The sequence below is a fragment of the Clinocottus analis genome, unplaced genomic scaffold (assembly GCF_023055335.1).
Source record: "Clinocottus analis isolate CAN_PGR_092001 unplaced genomic scaffold, fCliAna1.0.p SCAF_8, whole genome shotgun sequence".
Taxonomy (NCBI): domain Eukaryota; kingdom Metazoa; phylum Chordata; class Actinopteri; order Perciformes; family Cottidae; genus Clinocottus; species Clinocottus analis.
Window position 1 is genome coordinate 21,020,477 of NW_027176240.1, and position 23,788 is coordinate 21,044,264.

The 23,788-nt window shown below is 44.9% G+C and overlaps 1 protein-coding gene across 6 annotated transcripts in view; it reads right to left on the reverse strand.

Annotated features, from left to right (window-relative positions):
- ltbp1 (latent transforming growth factor beta binding protein 1) overlaps positions 1-23,788 on the reverse strand; it is an 83,812-nt gene that overhangs the window by 35,606 nt on the left and 24,418 nt on the right. For 5 of the 6 annotated variants that reach the window (XM_068567490.1, XM_068567489.1, XM_068567487.1 and 2 more), the window contains exons 4-9: positions 18,619-18,786; positions 11,123-11,362; positions 8,797-9,098; positions 7,670-7,772; positions 4,919-4,978; positions 317-439 (exon numbers count right to left, since the gene is read on the reverse strand). In XM_068567490.1, coding sequence (XP_068423591.1) covers positions 317-439; positions 4,919-4,978; positions 7,670-7,772; positions 8,797-9,098; positions 11,123-11,362; positions 18,619-18,786 — 996 coding nt within the window. Of the gene's footprint in view, positions 1-316; positions 440-4,918; positions 4,979-7,669; positions 7,773-8,796; positions 9,099-11,122; positions 11,363-18,618; positions 18,787-23,788 lie in introns of those variants that run through there. The other variant, XM_068567491.1, reaches the window with a different exon arrangement.

Consider the following 23,788-nt stretch of genomic DNA (forward strand, 5'->3'; position numbering starts at 1 on the left):
TTTCATCCATGCATTGTTTTTAAATGCGTATTATAGACACATGTTTCAGCTTCAGCAGCATTCGGAGCAGCCCTTGAAATGAAACTCATATTCCCCATGTCTCTGTCATGAAGTGATGGTGGATATCAAACTCACGGGGAAGCTTTTTATACGAGCAAATCTGCACACCAGAGACCAGCATGCACAGGTCGTAGGTTCATTTCTGTTAATACAAGCTTTTTGCTCAGTTTGACAGTGAACTGTTGGAGGCTGTAGGTTTGAAAGTGAATCAATGAGAAAGTGATGACAGAAAGAAATGGCACACTGGAGGACTTACATATGCAGGTGGTGAGCGTGGGGTTGGGGACATAGCCGGGTTTACACATGCACCTGTAGCTGCCCACGGTGTTCAGGCAGTTTCCATTGGGACACACGCCCTGGAGCTGGCACTCGTCGAAATCTGTGAATCAACACCAAATACGAATCAATCCAGGGGATCCTCAAGAGGATTTCTAAACATTGCAAGATGGGGAAGAGAAATGTTCCCGAGTTTGAAGAAACCAAAGAAATCTGGCACAAGTACCCCAAGTATTTATTTAACTGTACGCCGCTTTCACCCAATGTCAGCTGGAATGGCTCCAGGTTGAGGTTTTATTCATTTCATTTAATATATACATTTTCCCCAAAATCCCCAAAAGGACATTCAATAAGGAATAGTCCATTCCGTCCATTGTCCGAACCGCTTTTCCTGTTTTTTTGGGCGCTGGAGCCGATGCCAGCTGTCAATGGGTGAAGGCAGGGTTTTATTGAATCTGGTGGCATAAGCTACGATATTCATTTTTAAACTAAATTCATAGCCCTACATGTGAGAACATTAGGCTATCACTGCAATTTATGTGATGTGAGTATTGCAAATTCGTAGGAAAGTCGAGAGTTTGTGTTCAAGTCCATTTACCAGTTCCTGTCCCAGGTGGTTTGGACTGGTTGCCAGTCTCAAGAGGTCTTACCTAATATGAGCAGCTGTGAGCCTACTTACATCCACATGTTCGAACAGCTATGACTCAACTGTTTAATGGCACTCTTTGTCATCTGGTTGTCAGTCGACAAAACATCTGTTTCAGCTTTTTAGTGGACATTTATTATGACACTGCTTAACCTCCAACTTGGAGCAGCTGTAAATGGAATAAGTTAAAACCAAGAGACCTTAGCACCTGGTGTTGATCAACACACCTATTGAGGTCTACAGATGCATCATGCTCATAATATGCGGATAGAGTAATAGAAAGACTTATTGACATTTTGGCTCTACGTCTGTTCCAAGCTGTCCAAAAACACTCGCAAAAAAAACAAGATGGCGACGGCCAAATGGTCATAAATGTTAGGTGTGTAGGGCAAATGGTGACTTCAATTCTACATCTTCTTCTGGATCAGAAAACAGGTCAAACTGATCAAATACTCACTGATGGTAAGCTTGTAAAAGCTGATTCACTACTATTGTGGTCCAAATCTGTATTCTTCAGCTGTTAAAAGGTCTTTTCTACATTTTATCAATACAAAGTATTTCTTCTCCCAATTCCATCTTAATTTTCAGCATGTTTAAAAAAAAAAGTTCTCTCTTTTAAAGTACAAACCATTTCTTCTTTCAGCATTTTCAGTTATTTCCTTTCAACTTCCACCTATGATGTTGAGCAATGTATTCAGATTGTTGAGATATTCAGGTTATGCCGTCCTGCAACCTATTCTTCCAGTTTACAGTTTAGTGTCCAGGTTTCAGGTTCTCAGCAGTGTCTTTGCACCTTAATCCTTCTGTATTTACAGCACTGCTGAGCTTCAAAGTGTCTGAAACCACCTCTTCAAATGGAAACACTGGGATTTCTGTTCATCTGAACGGCGATTCGGGTGGGCTGTTCCACAGCTCTGCATATTTACTATAGGATCTGACCATGTCAGCACTCGTGCCCGGCCAGAACAATCCTCCCTCGTGGCTATTCAGCATTCCAAGGTCAGACTGATGAATGAATCTTGTGTTTCTGTCTGGGGTTAGGGGTCGTATTTCAGCTGTCAGCATACCTGTGCTACTGGTTGCTTACTTTAGGTGTCAAGCTAAACATATTTAATTGTGGTATATTCATCATTAAAGCTGTTAATTACTCGCTATACATGTAAACTTTGTGCTTTTCCCCCAATAGCTCTGTCCCTGTTTTAGCCAACCTCTTGCTAACTCCCACTGCTGTTTCGCTAACGTTAGCCAACGTACAATCCTCCTTGGTGTATTCAGCTTTCCAAAGTCAGACTGATGAATGAATCTTGTGTTTCTGTCTGGGGTTAGGGGTCGTATTCAGTTGCTAGCATACATGTGCTACTGGTTGCTTACTTTAGGCGTCAAGCTAAACCTAGTTATTTATGTTATATTCTTCAATAAAGCTACTAAATACCCGTTATACATGTAAACGTTCACTTGCTGTGCTTTATCCCCAATAGCTCTGTCCCCGTTTGAGCTAACCTCTCGCTAAGTCCCACAGCTGTTCCGCTAACATTAGCTAACGTAAAATCCTCCCTGGTGGCTATTCAGCGATTACTACTACTGTTGTTCTGCTAACGTTAGCTAACGTACCGCTAAGCAGTAAACGATGGCTTCCCTCTCTCCCGCTAGCAAATGAGATGCGTTTTTATAGATAATTGGCAAACTTTCTGGGGAAAACCTGAGAGATGACATCCATTGCTTTATGGACGGAGCAGATCATATATGTAAGAACATGACCGTGTTTATTCATGGACACAGTGTTATGTGCGTCAGTGCAGTTCCATAAGAGCAGTTATCCACCCAAAACCCCAAAGAGACTGTGTCTGCCCCACGGCCACTGAAATTAATTAAATCACATGGAAAATTCCAAAAGGAAAATGAAATGCGGTTTCTATAATATGCCATTTCTCATCTATAGCTGTGTAGGTAAATTATTTAATATCATGTAATCCTATTGATTTATTTTGTCTTATGAAACCTGGCTGTCAGGATGTCGAGAATGATAGCCGTAGTACTTTGTTCAACTCAATATTAGATTGATTCTACAGAAACCCCAAAACCGCATTCTCAACCTTGCTCTGGCATACACAATTGATATATGTAAAATGTAATAGTCTTTCCACAGAACCCTCTTTCATCGGGCCATTATCTAATAACTTTTACATTTATACCAGCGGGGTGTACACCGCCAGGCAGAAGTTGATCTGTCTATCTGACATTTAAGGAAATGACTCTATTCTCGTTGACGTCAACGTCAATATAACAGAGGACTCCTGTGCTAACTTTAGTCCCACCCAAGTTGATCCTCTTGTTGATGGAGCAACAGGCTCACTATTACTCACCATTAATAGAGGGAGCTCTATAAGGCCGGGTTTTCCTAAAGCCTTCAGTAGTAGCAGCACTTTAGTAGCCCTTAAATGTCTCTTTCTGAAAGCACTTTGTAGTTTGACTTCATTCAAGAAATTGTACTTTACTAATTGTTGTTATTTGTTCTCACGGTTAAATGCACTTATTGTAAGTCTCTTTGGATAAAAGCGCCAGCTTAATGAAATGTAATGTAGCAACTTCATGAACTTCTATAATGATGAGATTCTAACTATTGGAGACAAAGGGAATGACCTCTTGTCCTCAACCAGTATTGATTAATCCTCAAATTTAAGAACCCAAGGAACTTCCTTTAAAACCTGAAATATGTTTATTCTGCTTTTCTCCCGTCGACCTTCAGAAATAGACTTCCACAATTTCTTCATCTAAGACACTGGTTCTCAAACTGTGGGGAGTGACCCTCTAGTGGGGTGCAGAGGTATTACAGGTGGGGCTCGACCCTCTAGTGGGCCGCAGAGGTATTACACGTGGGGCTCGACCCTCGAGTGGGGTGTATTACAGGTGGGGCACGACCCTCTAGCCGGTCGCAGAGGTATTACAGGTGGGGCTCGACCCTCTAGTGGGGTGTATTACAGGTGGGGCTCGACCCTCTAGTGGGGTGTATTACAGGTGGGGCACGACCCTCTAGTGGGCCGCAGAGGTATTACAGGTGGGGCTCGACCCTCTAGTGGGCCGCAGAGGTATTACAGGTGGGGCCCGACCCTCTAGTGGGCCGCAGAGGTATTACAGGTGGGGCTTGACCCTCTAGTGGGGTGTATTACAGGTGGGGCACGACCCTCTAGTGGGACGCAGAGGTATTACAGGTGGGGCGCGACCCTCCAGTGGGGTGTATTACAGGTGGGGCACGACCCTCGAGTGGGGTGTATTACAGGTGGGGCTCGACCCTGTAGTGGGACGCAGAGGTATTACAGGTGGGGTTCGAACCTCTAGTGGGGTGTATTACAGGTGGAGCACGACCCTCTAGTGGGCCGCAGAGGTATTACAGGTGTGGCGTGACCCTCAAGTGGGGTGTATTACAGGTGGGGCACGACCCTCGAGTGGGGTGTGTTACAGGTGGGGCTCGACCCTCTAGTGGGACGCAGAGGTATTACAGGTGGGGTTCGAACCTCTAGTGGGGTGTATTACAGGTGGGTCTAGTGGGCCGCAGAGGTATTACAGGTGGGGTGCGACCCTCAAGTGGGGCGCAGAAATATTACAGGTGGGGCGCGGAGAGGGGTGGCAGATTTTCTTTTTTTTTAATATTCCAAAAAATAAATTCAAAAGATTTTTTTTTTCTTCAAAAATAATCCTTTATTAATCCCATTTTACCATCCTTAGTAATTAAGGAGCTTTGTGCTGCTGTGAAGCTCTGGGGCTTCAGTGTCTTGCTCAAGGACACTTCAACATGAAACTATGGAGAGACCAAGGATGAACCGGCTAGCTTGTGGTTTCAGGATAAACTCTCTCCCCATGAACATGATAAATTTACATCGTATAAAAGTACTAACAGTTAAAGGACTTCACGGTCCTCTAACGTCAACGAGCTCTTACCTTGGCAATGAGTGCTGTTGATTCTCTTGTAGCCTTGAGGACAATCTATGAAAGGAATAACTGATGAGAGACAGAGAAAAGAACATTTCAGTCACTGCATTCAGTGTAGAGGTAACACTATAAAGGTCAATAAAGAGTAAAATACCACATGACACCATTCTCTGAACCCGTGTTAACAAATTAAATAAAGACTTAAACTTGTAAGCCTTACTAACTCGGATCAGAGTTTTTTGTTTGGCTGTTATTTTTAAATTTGTGGCCAAAATCAGAATCCAGCGTGAACAGGTCACGGTCCACATCTCACCCGCATGGTGACGAGAAGAGGAAGAGGATACGAGGATGAAGATGAAGAGAGGCAAATGTTTAATGATGGACTTTTTTGTGGTATTCTAACAACTAATTGACATTTAACCTTTACTGTATTACATTTATATACATAGTATTGTATGTAAAGTCAATACAACCTGTTTAAAATCAACAGGCATGCCAACATTTACATCTCGACTGAATGAAGATAGGAGGTAGGAAATGTGCACTGGAATTACCATTTCAATATTGTTGTTGGTGGTGACAGACCACATTTTTTAATGTAATTTTAGACATTTATTTACATGTATCTACCATTTAGTTCATATATTTCACTGCTTTTGAGAACCTAAAACTTTTGATAAACCAATTTCCATCACTAAAACCGTTCAACCACCTGAGTAAAGTTATGTTTTCACAAGAGATATCAAGAATTTCTTTAAATCGAGATACCTTTTTTTCAGCTTGAGTCATATTTTCTCTTCAGACCTTTGCCTTATGACAACGGTGCCTCACTTTATAGAGAGCTGAGATTGTTCTGCAATTCATGGTGTAAAACATTGGTACGTATCTTAAATGCTTGAAGAAATGATGTCAAATCAAGAAAATTGACCTCAGTATTGGAAGGATCAGATGTTTCACGGGCAGCAATGCTTTCTCAATCAACCAGACAGCATCGTCACAAGCTGAACACTTTGATTACTTCTTAATAAAGAGACACTGACACGACATTTCCTTTCCAACACTGACGTTCGTGCATGGAGAAGAACGCGTGATGCAAAAAGAAGAGTAATCATAAGAATGATGGCGAGAAGCTGGCGCTTGCAGCGCTGCCAGCAGCTCAGAACAAGCTGCAGGTTAGCGACCGGCCGCCGCTGTCGCGCTGCACAAAGGCCCCGGCGGGGAGCTGGTACTCAAATACCTGCAAGCAGATTGATGTGGCGCTCAGCAAGAAACAACAAGGCCATATTTGTTTGAGCGATAAAGCCAATCTGTTTACCAGCTACCAGTGTCTCCGTGGCACAATGGACTATTTCACACTTCACTGAAAAGTGGAGGAAATACATGTGAACTCCCCCCGCCCCCCCGCCATTCCTGAGGGGAACAGAGGGGAGGACAAAGCTTTGACTCCCACTGAACTATGTGACGAGGAAAGGCTGAACCGGTCCTCTGGTGGTGTTTATGTGGCTCCTGACTGGCACCATGACCGCTGGTGAACAGGGTGTGCAGATTTTAAACGCATATTTATGACCAAGTGTGAACCTGAGTGCTTCCAAAATCCACATTCTTATACATATGGAACATATGCTTCAGCTTAGTTTATTACAAGCTCAGTGATTGGATGTTTCTACCCAAACGCACCCTCTGACACTTTTCTCCTCAAGTTTGATAGACTAATACTTTGTACTGGTTCAATAGTCGCCCATCTGAGCCTGTACGTGCTCCATTTAACGGCGATGTTCCTCTGCCTGTGCAGCATGGCGTGTTGTGTGTTCTTGTTCCGCTCTGTCCTCGTTGTTTTCAGCAGTGTCTCTACTTCTGTGTGTGTGTACAGGGAGTCAGAGTACTGCTGCGTGGCCAATGAAACGGATCCTGGAAATAAATAAGACTTTCACTTTGAAAAAAACCATGGAAGTCCGATTGAAGATCATGTGACGCTAACCCATGCTAACGCTTTGAGGCACAGTGAATCTAACTCGAAACCTCACCGAGTGTGTGTGTGTGTGTGTGTGTGTGTGTGTGTGTGTGTGTGTGTCCAATGCATATCTGGAGTTGAACAGGAACAGGTCCTGGACTGCAGCTCTGACACTCGGACGTGTCTTTTCTTGCTGAACATTCAACTGCTTCGACTTCAGGGAGAAGTTTCAGAGCTCCTTCAGCGGCAGCACACACACATTCAGGCTGGCAACTCCCATCCGTCACACACACACACACACACACACACACACACACACACACACACACACACATTTGGTATTCCGTGCTGTGTTGAAAGTCCCCTGTGTTTTAAGGCTCCCGTCAGCACAACGGTCATATGATTGCTCTGGTTCATCATCTTCATTACGCTGGTTGCTGTAGCAAAATGCTGAGTGTCACATTTTAGAGTTCTGAGATTATTTATTTCCAAGTTAATAAAGTAATATAAAGAGTAACATAACTCATTAGATTGAATACCAAGTAATAAATAAAGTGGAGTAATCTGGAAAAAGTGACTTTTTTTGTGCTTCATGAGTAACACTGGAAATAATAGACCTGTCTTGTAGCCAAGTGTTACACGCTGTGTCTCACAAGCCCGGTTAGACTCATTCTCACACACACACACACACACACACACACACAGATAGCAAATGTTTTGAGGCATGCAGAGGTTCTCAGAGAAATGTGTCAACTCGGTGTCTGAAGGGATAAAAAAGGGCCGACGTCTCAGACAACATCTGTACTCACAGGGTTGTTTTGGACACTTCTGGCATTTGTGGAAGCCCCAGGACGTCCCGATGGTCCCACAGCACTGCTCCTGCTTCGTGAGGCCGGGCAGCGCCTTCCCACACTGAGAGAAAGGAGAGGAAAAGGATGCTTTTGTATCGTCTGTAACCTCTGTGTACCTCCAGGTAAGAACACGCTCATGTCCATTATCTTCATGGTAAACGCCGCTCTGTTGTATGTGACCTGGAGGTCATGCATGTTGAAGACTCAACATATATGACCTTCAGTTTGACCTTCATTGGGATTTTTTAAACTGAGACAATGCATCTGCTCTTCATTTTACAAACCCCTGCTCTCCTAGACTATTGCTCTTTATGTTTTTGCACTGATCTGGGATAAAAGATCTTGTAGTGTGTTCTCTGCATGGGGTGCACTGAGATAATGATTATATTAGTCTTTTCCTTCCATACTGGTGGCCAATAAACACGCTGCGTCATAGCTAGCATGTAAATGCATGAGTGCTGGCTGTTGGGGATAAAGTATATGTTTTATGTAGGATTGGACCGCTTTTGCTCTTTATCTCTGAAGTTCATGTTAAAGCACTGAACAAGTGAAACTGAATCCTCCAGAGCCGAGCCAACGCAGGACTTTGTAATGTAGAGTTTCCCCTTTCCGATTTGAGGATGGCGTGTGTGTACAGGTTGTAAAGTCCTCTGAAGATAATTGAAGGGCAAACCCTTGAACAGTACATTATTGTTGATACAGTACTGCCTCGAGTACCTTATTGCTTTTATAATATGGTTACCAGCGACATTATGAATAGGTCCTGAGACAGAGGATGGTGTGTGTGTACAGGTTGTAAAGTCCTCTGAAGATAATTGAAGGGCAAACCTTTGAACTGTACATTATTGTCAATACAGTACTGCTTTGAGTACGTTATTGCTTTCATGATACGGTTACCAGCGCCATTATAAATAGTAATAGAGTCGCTGCCTTTCAGCACAAAGTAGTTGTAGCCACCAAACTTTGGGCGATACAAAACCCAATGCATTTCATTTTCTACACAAGTTACACAAATCGTTCTTTGTTCTTCAGATTGTTCTTCACTTGTATCGAGCGAACACGCGGACACGTTTCTGACCGAGTACCTGACTCCCCGCCGTCTCCTGGAAGCAGCGACCCAGAGTGTTCTTGGAGGTGACCGGCTGGTACTGGGGCACCTGGTAGCCGTGCTGGCCGGGGTACACCACGTTGTAGCCGTGGTGCTGGATCTTCTGGCTGCTCTCCGAGTGGTGATAGGTGTAACTGGTGGATGAGGAGGAGCCTAACTGGGAACCTTTCATCTGGTGCCCGTTGTTGTTGTAGTTATCCAGCTGGGACACCTGGTGGATCTGGACAGAGGCCTCCGGAGGATGTTTGATGTGGATGTCCACGATGCTGGGGTTGAACCCTGGAGGGACGACGTGAACGTCACAATTATTACAGCATCCTTCCATCTATTCCATCAGACCCTCACCCGCGACATTTTCCACCTCATTCTGGGCGATCCAGAGGCGTTCCCAAGGCCAGCTGGGAGATATAATCCCTCACAGTTGGGCGTGCCCAGACAACCACCAGTGGGGCGGCGCCCAGGGGGCATCCTGACTAGATGCCCTGTCAGCTGACTCAAAGGAAGTTCCCTCCTGGTGTCACAGCTCCAGACCTTATCTCTGAGCCCAGCCACCCGACGGAGGAAACTCATTGGGGCCGCCACCTCGTTATTACAGTACGTCAATATGAAAAGGGAGGGGTGGGTATTACTGGGAAAAATGTGTAATATTCTTAAGGGGACGCATATAGATTAGTATTCGAAGCATAAGTGGTTCGGGGAGCTTAGTTAAGTCTGATGGCGTGTTCTAGATGTGGGGCTGACCTCCGCGTGAACTGAAAGATCCACTTTGAGAATACAAAGTTATTCGAAACAGAAAACCTGTGTTGCAAACGGGGGGATTAGAGTTGGAAAGATGTGTGAGTGTTTATCCAGCAGGGAGGATCTCACATTTCTGAGTCGCATTATGGGGATTGTGGTATCCAGCATTTTGGAATTTGACCCATATAGTGAATACAAATCTGGATATTTTATTGGATTTTAAACACCTGCAACTGCTGATGCTCAAGCAGATAGTGAGACAATTCATTTATTTATGAGGCGATGTGTTGAAATACATTTATGAACTGTATAATGTTCCAACTCGGTCTGCTGCAGTTAAGCAATAAGGTACGAGAGGCAGTACTGTATCGCCAATAATGTACTGTTGAACCCTTTAACTGTACATTAATGTCGATACAGTACTGCCTCGAGTACCTTCTTGCTTTTATAACACGGTTATCAGCGACATTATAATTAAACAATAAGGTACGAGAGGCAGTACTGTATCGTCAATAATGTACCGTTGAACTGTACATTATTGTAGATACAGTACTGCCTCGAGTACCTTCTTGCTTTTATAACACAGTTACCTGCGACATTATAATTAAACAATAAGGTCCGAGAGACAGTACTGTATCGTCAATAATGTACTGTTAAAAGATGTTGTTAGGCCAAACCCTTGAACTGTACATTATTGTTGATACAGTACTGCCTCCAGTACGTTATTGCTGTATAACACGGTTACCTGCGACATTATAAACAGTAATAGTAGCTGCATTTCAGCACAAAATAGTTGTAGCCACCAAACGTTGTGTATCGCATTTCAGTAGCCGAGAGAGAATAGTCCCGTATTATAATAATCGATAAGTAATTTCCAAAATTTGTATTCTGAGTTTGTCCCTCTTTAACATCGTCAGAGGGCTTTACCATCAGCTGTCTGTTGCTACTCTTACTAAGTGAAGATAGGGACGTGTAAATATTGATTATTTCCTGTTTTCACTTATAAAATGTGACAACATAATAAATGGCATTTTAAAATTGGAACAACTTAACTCAAGTAAATAAAAGCTGTGCAACAGTTAGTGGTAATAATCAATATTTTCCCGCTCATTCAGCATAGTTAACTGTCCCAATCTTTACAGCTGAAAGTATAATGTTTCTAGCTAGTGTGTGTGTGTGTGTGTGGAGACTATAACAGTGTCTAACACACACTGAGGGTCACGCTCTGGTTCATTTCTTTACTAAAAAAGGTCATAAGTGACTGCGTGGAGCAGTTCTTTTGGTTTGGTACTTTCCTAAAAACAGTGTTGTTACATGTTTCCCACCATTCACTCCAAATAACTTCCACTTTACAGAACTGTCAGCTCCCGAGCTGCAGAACTTCACTCCTGTGACTCTTCTGCAACCTTCAATGCGATGCGTGACTTGCAGCCAACGGGGCTAAACGACGCATCACCGATAAACAATAGAGAAGTCTGACTCCTCGACTTTCTCCATCCAGAAAACCCGACTCTTAAACCTTCAGCTGTGCGGCTAGTAGCGCCACGGTTGCGCCGTTCGCTCACCGGGGTTCTGGCCGTTGCTGTAGGTCAGAGGCAGCGTGTGAGTGGAGTGGACCTGAGTCTGGCGGTAGCCGCCTGACGTCTGCTGGTGCTGCTGGTGCTGCTGGTGGTGCTGCTGGTGGTGCTGCTGGTGTCCGGGCTGAACCGGCATCTGACAGAACTTTCCGGTAAAGTTGGGCGGGCACTGACACTTGTCCCTGGCGCTGCACTTCCCGCCGTTCATACACGGCAGGTGACACACCACTGAGGAGAGAGAGGGAGGAAGAAGAAGAGGTAGATGATGGCGACGCACAGATGCTTCCACTCACAAGGACGGCGCTCGCCATCATAAACACGCCTACGAGTGTATTTGGATTCACATCTTCTCCACACATCTGTCAATAATCAGGCTTCAGAGCGTCACAGTTGGATCGGGCCGCTGCTGGAAGCGTTGAGGATATTCAGTGGAGTTCAGGTCGGCGTGCTCGTCTTCGTCCAACACAATGGATCCATGAGCTTTGTGGAAACTGAAGATAAACAATCAGCCGCCGCGTGGCCAACAGGGTCACGTCATTATGAAGGTAATGAGCTCCTTTTTTACAGGAACAGTGTGTAAGATTTGAAAGGGATTACTTGGCAGAAGTGGAATATAATGTCCATGTATCCATGTTTGAATCAGTGTATAATCACCTGAAACTCTAATCCTAATCCTAACTCTAACCCGTAGTGTATCTCTACCTCAGGATGCTCTGACCTGCTGCTAACAGCTGGATTATTGAACATCGTGCTGATGTTTAATAATCCTGCTTCATGTTTTGATATCGTTTATTATCACGATGCAGCGGAGACGCTGTGCTGGCTGAGCTCCTCTAGACACACACACACACACACACACACATAGACACCACACACACACACACACACACACACACACACATAGACACACACACACACACACACACACACACACACACATAGACACACACACACACACACACACACACAGACACACACACACACACATAGACACACACACACACACACACACACACACACATAGACACACACACACACACACACACACACACACACATAGACACACACACACACACACACACACACACACACACATAGACACACACACACACACACACACAGACACACACACACACACATAGACACACACACACACACACACACACACACACATAGACACACACACACACACACACACACACACACACACACATAGACACACACACACACACACACACACACACACACATAGACACACACACACACACATATACACACACACATACACACACACATATACACACACACACAAAGACACACACACACACACACACACACACATATACACACACACACCACACACATACATACACATACATACACACACCACACACACACACACACACATATACACACACAAAGACACACACACACAGACACATACACACACACACACACACACACACACACACACATACATACACACACCACACACACACACACACACATATACACACACACAAAGACACATACACACACACACACACACACACACTCACACACAGACACACACACATACATACACAGACACACACTCTCACACACACACACACATACACTCACACACACACACACACACACACGCACAAACACACACACATACCCAGACACACAGACACGCACTCACTCACACACACACTCACACACTCTCACAAAGACACACACACTCACTCTCTCACACATACACTCACACACACACACACACACACACACACACACACACACACACACACACACACACACACACACACACTCTCACACACACACTCTCACACACACACACTCTCTCTCACACACACACATAATTCTTTATCAACACACACACACACTCTCTCACACACACACTCTCTCACACACACACACTCTCTCTCACACACACACTCTCTCTCACACACACACATAATTCTTCATCAACACACACACACACACACACACTCTCACACACACACACACACACACACACACACACACACACACACACACTCTCACACACACACATAATTCTTCATCATCACTCTCAGACGTGACGAGTCACACGGTGGTTTCTCCTCCGTCTGAAGAGCTGAGACGCTGAACTGAGAATGTGAAGTGACACGCGTGTAGAAACCGTCCTGCACCGCTGCCGTGGCCCTCACGGGGGCCCGTGACACACATTCATGATGACATCACCACAACATGACTCATATTGTTGTAAGACAATGTTCTGGGTCCTTTACACTTATTTTCACATCACATCGTTCTGACCTGAAGACACCGCACACGTATGAACTGCAGACAAACTTGTCTTGTTGCTCGGACGTTGAACGCATTTTCTCCGTCCAGTCCAGTTTCAGCAAAGATTTGTGTGTCATATTATATGTTTGTTCCACATGATTGATCCACATGAGTGAAACTGAGCCGGATCAACCAGATGGATTATAATACAGAGCACGGTTTGGGATTAAGTTGAATTAATATTTAAGTAGCCATGTTTGTGAAGCTACCGCTAAGCTAAAAGATAATGTTTGATGTCATACGCACATCACAGTGACTCCGTACAATAAAAAGTCCTCCTAACAAACAGAATTACAGTAAAAGGTCAAAAATAAAACAGTATTGCACAAATATAACGCACAAAAATGTGACGACAGTATAGTAAAAACATCTGAATCTATACTTATACTCACGTACATTTTACATTAATAATCAAAATCTGCAAAATAGCCGAACTAGTAACTAACTTTCCAAATGAAAGCGGTGATGTTAAAAGTACAATATTTCCCTCTGAGACGTTGTGGACGAGAAGTATGAAGTTACATAAAATGGAAGTAATGAAAGTAAAGTACAGATACCTGAACATTGTACTGCAGTATAGTAACTGAGTATCTTAAATATACTCAGTTACTAGCCCCACGATACAATATCGTCACGATACGTAAGTCCCGATACGATAATATCGCGATGCATTGAGTATCGCGATATAATGTGATTCATTACATTTCTTTCAACCGCAAATTGTCCCCGAAGGAAAACGTTGTCAGCAAAATTGTCCCCAAAACATTTAGAATTGATTCAATAAAAGATCGATACTTCCGTGTATCGCCGCGCAAAATATCGCGATACCGCGCCGTATCGTTTATCCCCCCCGATCAGTCAGTGCGGTTACATGGATTCGAATAACTGGCTTAGTCCGACTAAAATCGAATTATCCCGTTCATGTAAACACATTTATTCGAATAACTGCGGTCCGACTACGATCCGATTAACACCCCTGGATAACTCGATTCGACTCGATTGATAATTCGAATATCGCTGCATGTAAACGCTGAATCGGATCGGAACTGGACAATGCGTTTGTGCGCATGCTCAAGATCCCGCCGCCTCCTCCGAGGTCGTGATCCGGAAGTCGAAAGAGACGATAAGTTGTCACGGCCGGCAGAAACAAACAAACGTAAAAGTCGGGTTACGAGCCGATACTACCTTCGGTGGGTGTCTCTGCTAGCCCCCCTGATGTAGCCAGCTAGCGCTGCTGCTAGTTTCCTGTTTGCCCTCCGCTAGCTCCCCAACAACCACCGAAGCTAGCGGGGTTCTCTCCATTATGAAGAGTGAAGAGGTCAAGCGGAGATGGCTGTATCACCACTACATGTAATGAAAACAGCGCCACCTAGCGTATCGGATATGACATGCATTCGGCCAATGATTCGATTTATTCACTGCCATGTATATTCGGATAACAGCAGTTGCCCCGAAAGAGAGCATAGTCCGACTAAAGCAAGATTCGAATTAATGCCATCATGTAAACGCACTGAGTTACTGGAGCACAAAAGTGTTGAGAAGCGTCCAAACACCTGGAGGTGCTGCGTGAGGCCCACCACCCAGCACTCACACAGCCCCTCGAGGAACATTTGGTGTTTTTGGTTATAGGAGTGTTGCGTTATATAAGCAGAAGCAGCAGAAGACACGCGGCCAGACGGGCTTAGAGACAATCAGACAGATGGATGAAAAACTGGGCCGCTGTCCCGGGGAGCATTCTTCTGCTGATTAGCTGCTGAAAAGCCCCGAAGCGTCCATCGAACTAGACTTCACCAGGGTTTGGAAAGAAGTCTTTTTACTGTGATGAGCACAACACTAAAAGATGACAAAACGTGTGTATTCTTTATCCGGCCGGGAGGTTTATATTCCTCCTCATCTTCTGGACTTTGCTAATTGGCCGACACGTCATCGTCGGTGGTGGGCTGAGTTTGAAAAAGACCCTCCTCTTCCTTCCATTGTATCTTGAGTCAACACTTCTCCGTAAGCGCTTCTCTCATCGGGGAAGTATGATAAACAAGACGAGAGCGATTCATTCTGCCTCGGCCCCTTTGAGCTCGGCCTGGACTGCAAACAGGCTTTCAGGGTCCGGCTGCTCGGGCCTGCTCTCTGTCACACAGAGGAGGGAGGACGCAGGAGGGAGGGAGGGAGGGAGGAAAGGAAGAGGGCGAGTCTGGACATGCAGCAGAGCTGCAGCTTCACTCTGTGCAGTGAGAATCTGCAACAGTTGGTCGGAAAAGTCATCAATAAAATAAATATTGGTTCTGTATCTGGAGCGGATGCAACATATGGATTACTCTGAGCTGTTATTACTGCACCTGACATGTCAACCTGCATATTGCACCGAAATGTAGGTTAAATAATGACTTCACAGGAGCCTTTGCTAAGATATGTTTATGTAAACTCAGTAGTTTATCTTCTGTTCTGGCTAAAAGCAGAAAGAAGAAGCGTCTCCTCCACTCATCATTTCTTTCCTGTTATGAAATTTAATCCTGTTAAAGACCGAGAGCTCTACCTACACGGTTCCTTCTGCTTTTAAAACGCTGTTTTACCATCTCCGCAGAGGTCAGCATCACCTCAAAGGTCATCACCTCCTCAGAGGTCATCACCACCACCTCAAAGGTCATCACCTCCTCAGAGGTCATTATCTCTTCCTCAGAGGTCATTATCACCACCTCAGAGGTCATTATCACCTCCACAGAGGTCATTATCACCACCTCAGAGGTCATCTCCTCCTCAGAGGTCATTATCACAACCTCAGAGGTCATAATCTCTTCCTCAGAGGTCATTATCTCCTCCTCAGAGGTCATTATCACCACCTCAGAGGTCATTATCACCTCCACAGAGGTCATTATCACCACCTCAGAGGTCATTATCACCTCCACAAAGGTCATTATCACCACCTCAGAGGTCATCTCCTCCTCAGAGGTCATTATCACCACCTCAGAGGTCATCTCCTCCTCAAAGGTCATTATCTCCTCCACAGAGGTCATAATCTCTTCCTCAGAGGTCATAATCTCTTCCTCAGAGGTCATAATCTCTTCCTCAGAGGTCATTATCACCACCTCAGAGGTCATAATCTCTTCCTCAGAGGTCATTATCACCGCCTCAGAGGTCATAATCTCTTCCTCAGAGGTCATCTCCTCCTCAGAGGTCATCTCCTCCTCAGAGGTCATCACAGTACAGATATTTGGTAATTGGGTTCGTGGCTCAAATGATGATCTTGAAGTAAAATGCATTAAACTGCTCCGCGTGACCTCAGACTATAAAATCCATTCCAGTGAACTAATGAGAAGCCGTCTGTGCTGTTTTTTATGTTTGCTCCAGTTTGACTAATTTGTTGATCTGAGCCAGACAGGAATTCCTCTTGTTCCTCTGTTCCCATGTTGCTGCTTGTGTCAGAGCTGCAGCTCCTTGTAAGGACCGAGGCAGGTCCAGACACAGCTCGGTCTGTGCGATGCATAAAGAACGTCATCGCATGCCGCATGCCGCATGGCGCATACTGCTGCAGGCTCACCTGAGGCTGCCAGGGTCAGCTGTCCACTCAGGTGGAGTTTCGCTGTACTACATGTCACATGTGTGTCTCACTTTATATTTAACACTTAAATACTTGTTTGTTTGCTAAAAAAACAAAAACTGCCACGATTTGAGTTTTCCGTTTCCTGTTTTATTTTGTAGTCTTGTGTCCTCTGTGTCTCTGCACTTCCTGCCCTGGTGATCGTCTGTGATTGTCTACCTGCTTCCTGGTTGTGTGTTCCTTCACCTGTGCTGCCCTCGTTGTGTCCACCTGAGTCTCGTTGCCTCCTCTCGTATTTAAACCCTGTGTGTCCTCTGTTCCTTCCTCTGTTGAAATTAATGGTAGTATCCAACAAAACCCAATCCTTTTTCTTATTAGCATACCAAAAACTAAACCGTTTCTTGTGTGTTTTTACAGACATGGCATTCCAATCACCACTGACGGTCGCGACCCCATCTGACGCCAAGAGGAAGGCTTTGTGCCAATCCCAAAAACTGCTGAGTGTAAGTTACTGATGTCACCCAATCATTGAAGATGCCCTCTACCTCATGGTTGTCATTTATTATCCTGTGTTTCATCCACAGTATGGCATCAGAGATGAGGCGGTGCCACGGCCCCTGCTGTACAGACAGTCCATTGACACATGCCAGGATGTGTCGTGTCACATGGCTAAATTGGCTCTACTGTCAAAAAAATCTGAACAAAATCTCAAGATCTGCTGATGCAGCACCTTCATTTGGTAAATATTACTCTACCTGCGTTTCTTACTCATTCCATCAGAGAAAACATACACTTGATGCTCACCACACACACAATAAACACATTTCACACTCTGCTTACTTGTGTTTCTCAGAAATCCCAGATGAAGACGTGGCTAACATCGTCCTGGATGACCAACCCGGCACCCCATCAGACTGCTCCGTCTTTTGTTTTGTGTGCACTTTTTTAATTTTTTTACACTTAATTTTCACTTTATTTACACATTTTCTAAACTTAATTTTCACTTTCACTTTATTTACACAATTTTTAAACTTAATTTTCACCTTTTCACAATGTTTACACTTAATTTACTCTCTTTTTACTTCATTTACACTTTTTTTGTATATATATATTTAATAAACTTGTTTTGCCAATTTACCCAACTTTTCTTTTCTTTTATTAATGTGTTACATTCAGATATGATCAATACATATGCTTATTATTACCTAACATTCAGGTAAACATAGGACCCGCAGGCCTCCCTGACGTGCTGTAGCTGGTGAGGGCCCGCTCACAGCTGCTCGCAGCTTTAACTAAATGTACATTTTGAACAGTTGCTACAGCGTTTGGGTCCTCCTTCACATCATCTCCTGACCAAAACAAGAAGCTGAAAGAAGCTAAACCCTCCAGAGAGACGACTGTGTGGATCAGTCAAGTCAGTACATGCATTACTGATATCAATATATTAGAGATTGTACGTTTAAGGGCAGATTCTGCAGCTGTTATTGGACTTTGAACTGTTTACAGATGAACGTAGCACAGCCGGCTAGCGGTACCATCCATAGAGAGCAGTGTGTGTGTGACGTGGTGAATGTACAGGGTCTCAGAAGCAACACACACACATGAGGGGATGACTCACCTACTCTGAAGTTGGGTGCTGTCAGGGTGTCGGTGGCGCGGCCGTTCTCACTGATGATGGTGGTGGTGTTGCCCAGCTCGCAGTTGTTGTGACATCTGCCTCCGACGCAGGTTAATTTGCAGATGGTCGGCGTGAAGACCACCTTGATCCTTCCTGTGTGGTTGCCCACTGCCACCGAGAGCACGGCAGAAAGCAAGAGGGGGAGGGGGAGGGAGCGCACAGCGACTTTGGTTATTCTTTGATCCATTGGAGGAGGAAAAAAAAACTCACTTTCAAGTCGGAGCTCGTCACAATCGACCCGGTGAGGCGGCTGCAGTCAAAACATCAACACGAAATGTACTGTGTAATTTAAAACGTGGAGGAACGTGTGATGTGTCTCCTCCTCTGGCTGTTCCTCCTCCTCTTCCACTGCTCTTAAATCCAGTGGCGCCTCACAAACGGGAGCGAGGAATCAAGACAGAGAAAAGGATCTGGGACAGAGAGTCAGCAAACAAAACTCTGGGCCGACTTCCAGCTCTTCATCATAAGTCTCTGAGAGGTGGATGTTGGCGTATGAGCGCACCGAGCTTTATTCCAAAACAGACAAACAGCAGCATGCCACCTTTCCTCGTCTGCGCCTGCTTTCCTTGCTCTCTGGCTTCCTTCGTTCTATCTTCCTACTGCTTTTTTTTACTATTGAGGTTCAGCAAACCGTTGGCAAAAGAGCTTCAAAGATCCTTCGCTGTGAGTTCTCACTGCGATCAGGAAGAAGTCCTGAAGAAAGCGTCTCCCTGTCTCTGCTCCACCTTTGTAGACTGTGCCCTCAGTACAGACTGACAGGAGCAAGAGATGAGTGAAGAGCGATGGATCATCTCCGAGTATCTGACTCTTTCTCATCTGACACCAACGTCTCTTCAGGTGCATTGATCATTTCTTTCACTTTGACTTGGCTTCCCCCTTTCTCCACTGCTCAGTGCTTTGTTGTGGCTCGTCAGCTGTTCACACCGGTTTAGACTCGTGGCGTACGGCCAAGCAGCCGGAGCAATGTTTTTTAAACCTGAGAGGCGGTAAAGAGCCACTGGATGAGAGCCCTGAACGTGCTCTGATAGCTGCAAGAATGGACTATTAACAAAGGATCCTGAAATGATCCTTTCACCTGTCACGCTGATTGACAGGTGGTTTTTGAACAGCTAAATTAATGTAATCCAAGACAGGTGGGAGGAGCAGATGGGAGGAGCTACATGAAGGTACCACCTGTCCATCAGGACTAACATTCAGACTCAATTTGGGGTTAAGTGTCTTGCTCAAGGGCACAAGTGGAGCCCGGTATCGAACCACAGCGCTAGACTCTGCTCTACCACTTCAAAAGTGACTTATATCTTCTATCATACGTAACTGAAAGATACAGGTTGCATATTATTTAACTCTTCAGTTATGTCTGCTGCTACAGTGGTTTTCAGCATTGAAAACCATACAGCCTTCAACAGCCTCCACTGTCATGTTATCGCTGATCCCGACCTTGACCATGACCTTGACCCAGTACTAAACCTCGACTAACAGATTCCATCGGGTTGGAACATTTGTAAAATACGATTGACACAGCGAACTGACTTGAAAGGAGAAGGACTGCTGGAGGCCGGTCCCGAGGTCATCTGTTAAAGATGGATGTTCACACACTGCTAAGGCTACAGCCAACGCTAGCTGACCGCTAACATGCTCCTTCTGGGCCAAATAACTGGAACAGGAGGAAGAACATCAACAAAATCGTCTCGAACTAAAACTCAACGACTACTAAACTATAATGTCAAAGTGTTAAGGAGAGATTTATGCAAATTTTATTACCCGGCATGCCCCAATCCGAGCAGGTTTAGGCATAAAATCTGAGCTTCGCGTCTTCCTAACAGCCAAACAGCTAACGACCCACTGTGAACCCTACAGACTCATGATGGCGAGATGCCTTTAGCGCAACACTGCGACATCCCCATAGAGTCCAATCACTTCCATGTGATCGCGTTTCCATGGCTGTTTACGGTCGACAGGTGGTATAGATATCCGCTTCAGGGGAGGAGTACGCCTTCAACATCACTTCCAATTCTCTTTCCAAGGAAAAGGACAAGATGTGTTGTTTTCTAACAGCTTTCCAAGCATCTCTGTATTTTAACCACAACAATCACACCCGGCTGAGTGTCTGAAGCCTCGCTCCTCCTCCTCCTCCTCTTCCTCACATCTCTGCCGCTGGCAGGTTCCTTGCTTGTGTCGAGCATATGGAAAGAGGATCAGAGAGCGTCTCAGACACAACACAGACATCAATCACACTTGAAGGACAAAAACGTCGAGGGTGAGATTCGTCTGCAGGGAGAGCGGAGCGGCTGGAGAGCGGAGCGGCGAGCAACGATGGCGTTAAAGCTCTTTCTTCTGATGTTCTCTATTGGACCGCAGCAGCGTTATGTCCATGTCAGGGAATACAAACGCCTCAGAGTTAAAGGGAATGCACTACACATCCATCTGTACGTTACAGTCCATCCAACTGCTTCTTGCACTTCTGGTTCGGGAGTTTTGGGCCCCGAGGCTACGTTAGCTGCTACTAGCATAACGCACCCGAATCTCCGATTGAACTGCCAGCACTCTGTTGCATTGTGGGTTATGGCGGCACCAGTTTTTGTAAAGGAAGAAGCATTGCGGCATGGATTTTTTAAATTTGTTTTCATAGATATAGATACTTTTGATTGACCATTGTGAGCCCAACAATGCTATAAGAGTGCAATGCTAATAAGTGGAGCTCTCTATCGACAGGAACGCAGGAGGTCAACGCTCCAGCAACACTTGTAGTAGTAGTGGTAGTGGTAGTAGCAGTAGTAGTAGCAGTAGTGTAGTCACAGTAGTAGCAGTAGCAATAGCAGTAGTATCAAAAGTAGTAGTAGCAGCAGCAGTAGTAGCATTAGTAGTAGCAATAGTAGCAGTAGTAATAGTAGTAGCAATAGTAGCAGAAGTAGTAGGAGCAGTAGTGGCAGTAGTGGTAGAAGTAACAGTAGTAGGAGCAATAGTAGTAGTAGTAGTAGCAGTAGTAGTAGTAGTAGCAGTAGTAGCAGTAGCAGTAGTAGAAGTAGTAGTAGCAGTAGTAGTAGTATTAGCAGTAGTAGTATTAGCAGTAGTAGTCGTAGTGAAATAGAAGGAACAACTATATTTAGAGACAGTTTTAGCTCAGGGCTACTTCAAGGCTAATGGCACAGGAGGGATTAAGCCCGGGCAAAGAGGCTTTATCTGAAGAAAGGAAAAGCCTTTAAAGACACACACTTTTTTCCCCATTTCCATGGAGTATGAATAAACACGTGTATTTTATACTACAGTTGGAGGTTTTGAACTTCGAACTAGTAGGTGGTGAATACTTGCACCATTCCATTCTCTGATTGCACACCATCATGGCACTTTTCACTCGAACATTGCGGTGATGGCAAGGTGATCCTCTCTGCCCAAACCTTCAGCCAGGGCCAAGACTAATACCGTTTTGTCTGAGGGTGTTGTTGGCGGTGTGGGAGAGCTGAGGAATATTTGAGGGGAGACGGGTGAATGGCTTTCCCAGATGTGGCACCAGAAGCCCGTTGCTGACAGGCTGTCTGTCGGGACAGGGCTGAGAGAAAGGCTTCGAGCTTCCTGTTTCAGAAGAGCAAACCCCGTCTGCTGCTTTCACAAAGTGCAGCGCTGACTGCACGCTGGGCAGAGAGAAAGCCGTGGTATTCCCATTAACTCAGGCCCAGAGCGCTATTTGAAGATATACAAATTCACTGTCGGTGGGGAGGCCCCCGAATTGACAGTTGCTGTGATATACTGGACAGGGGTTCCAGTGCAAATGTTTAGTTGGGCCCGAGCCTCCTCACACACACACACACACACACCCTCCTCCATCACACAAAGTTATGGAAGGCCGTCATGAGTCACGACGGTCCCATAAACTGACCCCGGGTCTCTTGACTCTCGTAGTGCGAGTCGCATCTGCAGGAGGGACAGACTGGTGAATGACTCACTGGTCTGCGCTCTCAGTTCATGTTTGCTGACTTGATCTTATGGAGAGGTGAAGCCACAGGAGTGGACTGAACATTGTGTAAACTTCACTTCTTTCAGACGGTCCCTTTAGCTAACGGTAACTTTAGCCGGCAGATATCATGCCAGCGTCCTTCCTATGAAGCATACGCATCATGTGTGAGATAACCTATATTTTATTCAAGCAATAAGGGACGACAGGCAGTACTGTATTGTCAATAATGTACTGTTCAAGCATACATATTCTGCATCTCAGGTTCAAACTGCACCAGCTTTTCATTAAATACATTTAAGAAAGTTGAGAATGTTCCTTCGATTTGGGTCACGGCTTCTGTAGCTCACGGGGATGAGTGTGTGAGATAACCTATATTTTATGTAAGCATTACAGGACGAGAGGCAGTACTGTATCGTCAATAATGTACTGTTCAGGGTGTTGTTAGGCCCAACACACAGCTTGAAATGACAACTAATGGTCGCACAATTTAAATCTACTTGTTATTTTGAGTATGCACTGATATGGAACGCTCGTCAATGTAAACAGGTTGTGCAGTACTTTATGTCTGAATAAACTACACCCTGAGACTCACTCTCAACCAATCAGAATGCTCGATTTGATCTACCCGTATTATAAGAATATATATGTAACGGCACAGTCTTGCAGGTGGTGTGATTCTTTTAATTCCTTATCTCACGGAAGAAGAGCTTCATGTTGCTGCATTTTGGAGGGGGGAAAGTAATGAAATCATGAATGCTTCCTTTCCAGAAACCACAAATTAAAAACTGTCTCCAAATGTTGTGAGCAACTTGGTGTCTGTATGAGACGCTTAGTGCGTTAAAGAGCCACTCTGGGCCGTCACTGCTCAGTCACTCAACATTCATTAAGTATCAGTGATTGGTGTAGCTTAGTGAGCAGGCTACACTTTAGTGACTTACAATCAGGAATGATGAGCAGAACTAGATGTGTGGGTCCAGATATGTCCAGTATTTCACTACAGATGTTGTCACTTTAATTTGTTGATACTGCTTTTGTTAGTTGTCAACTTCACAAGGCAACTAGTACTTTGTAGTCCTACTTGGTGCTTTGGAGACAACATACTGCTCCTAAATTGCTATGAATGGGTTAAATGCAGAGACCAAATTCTATATATGTATG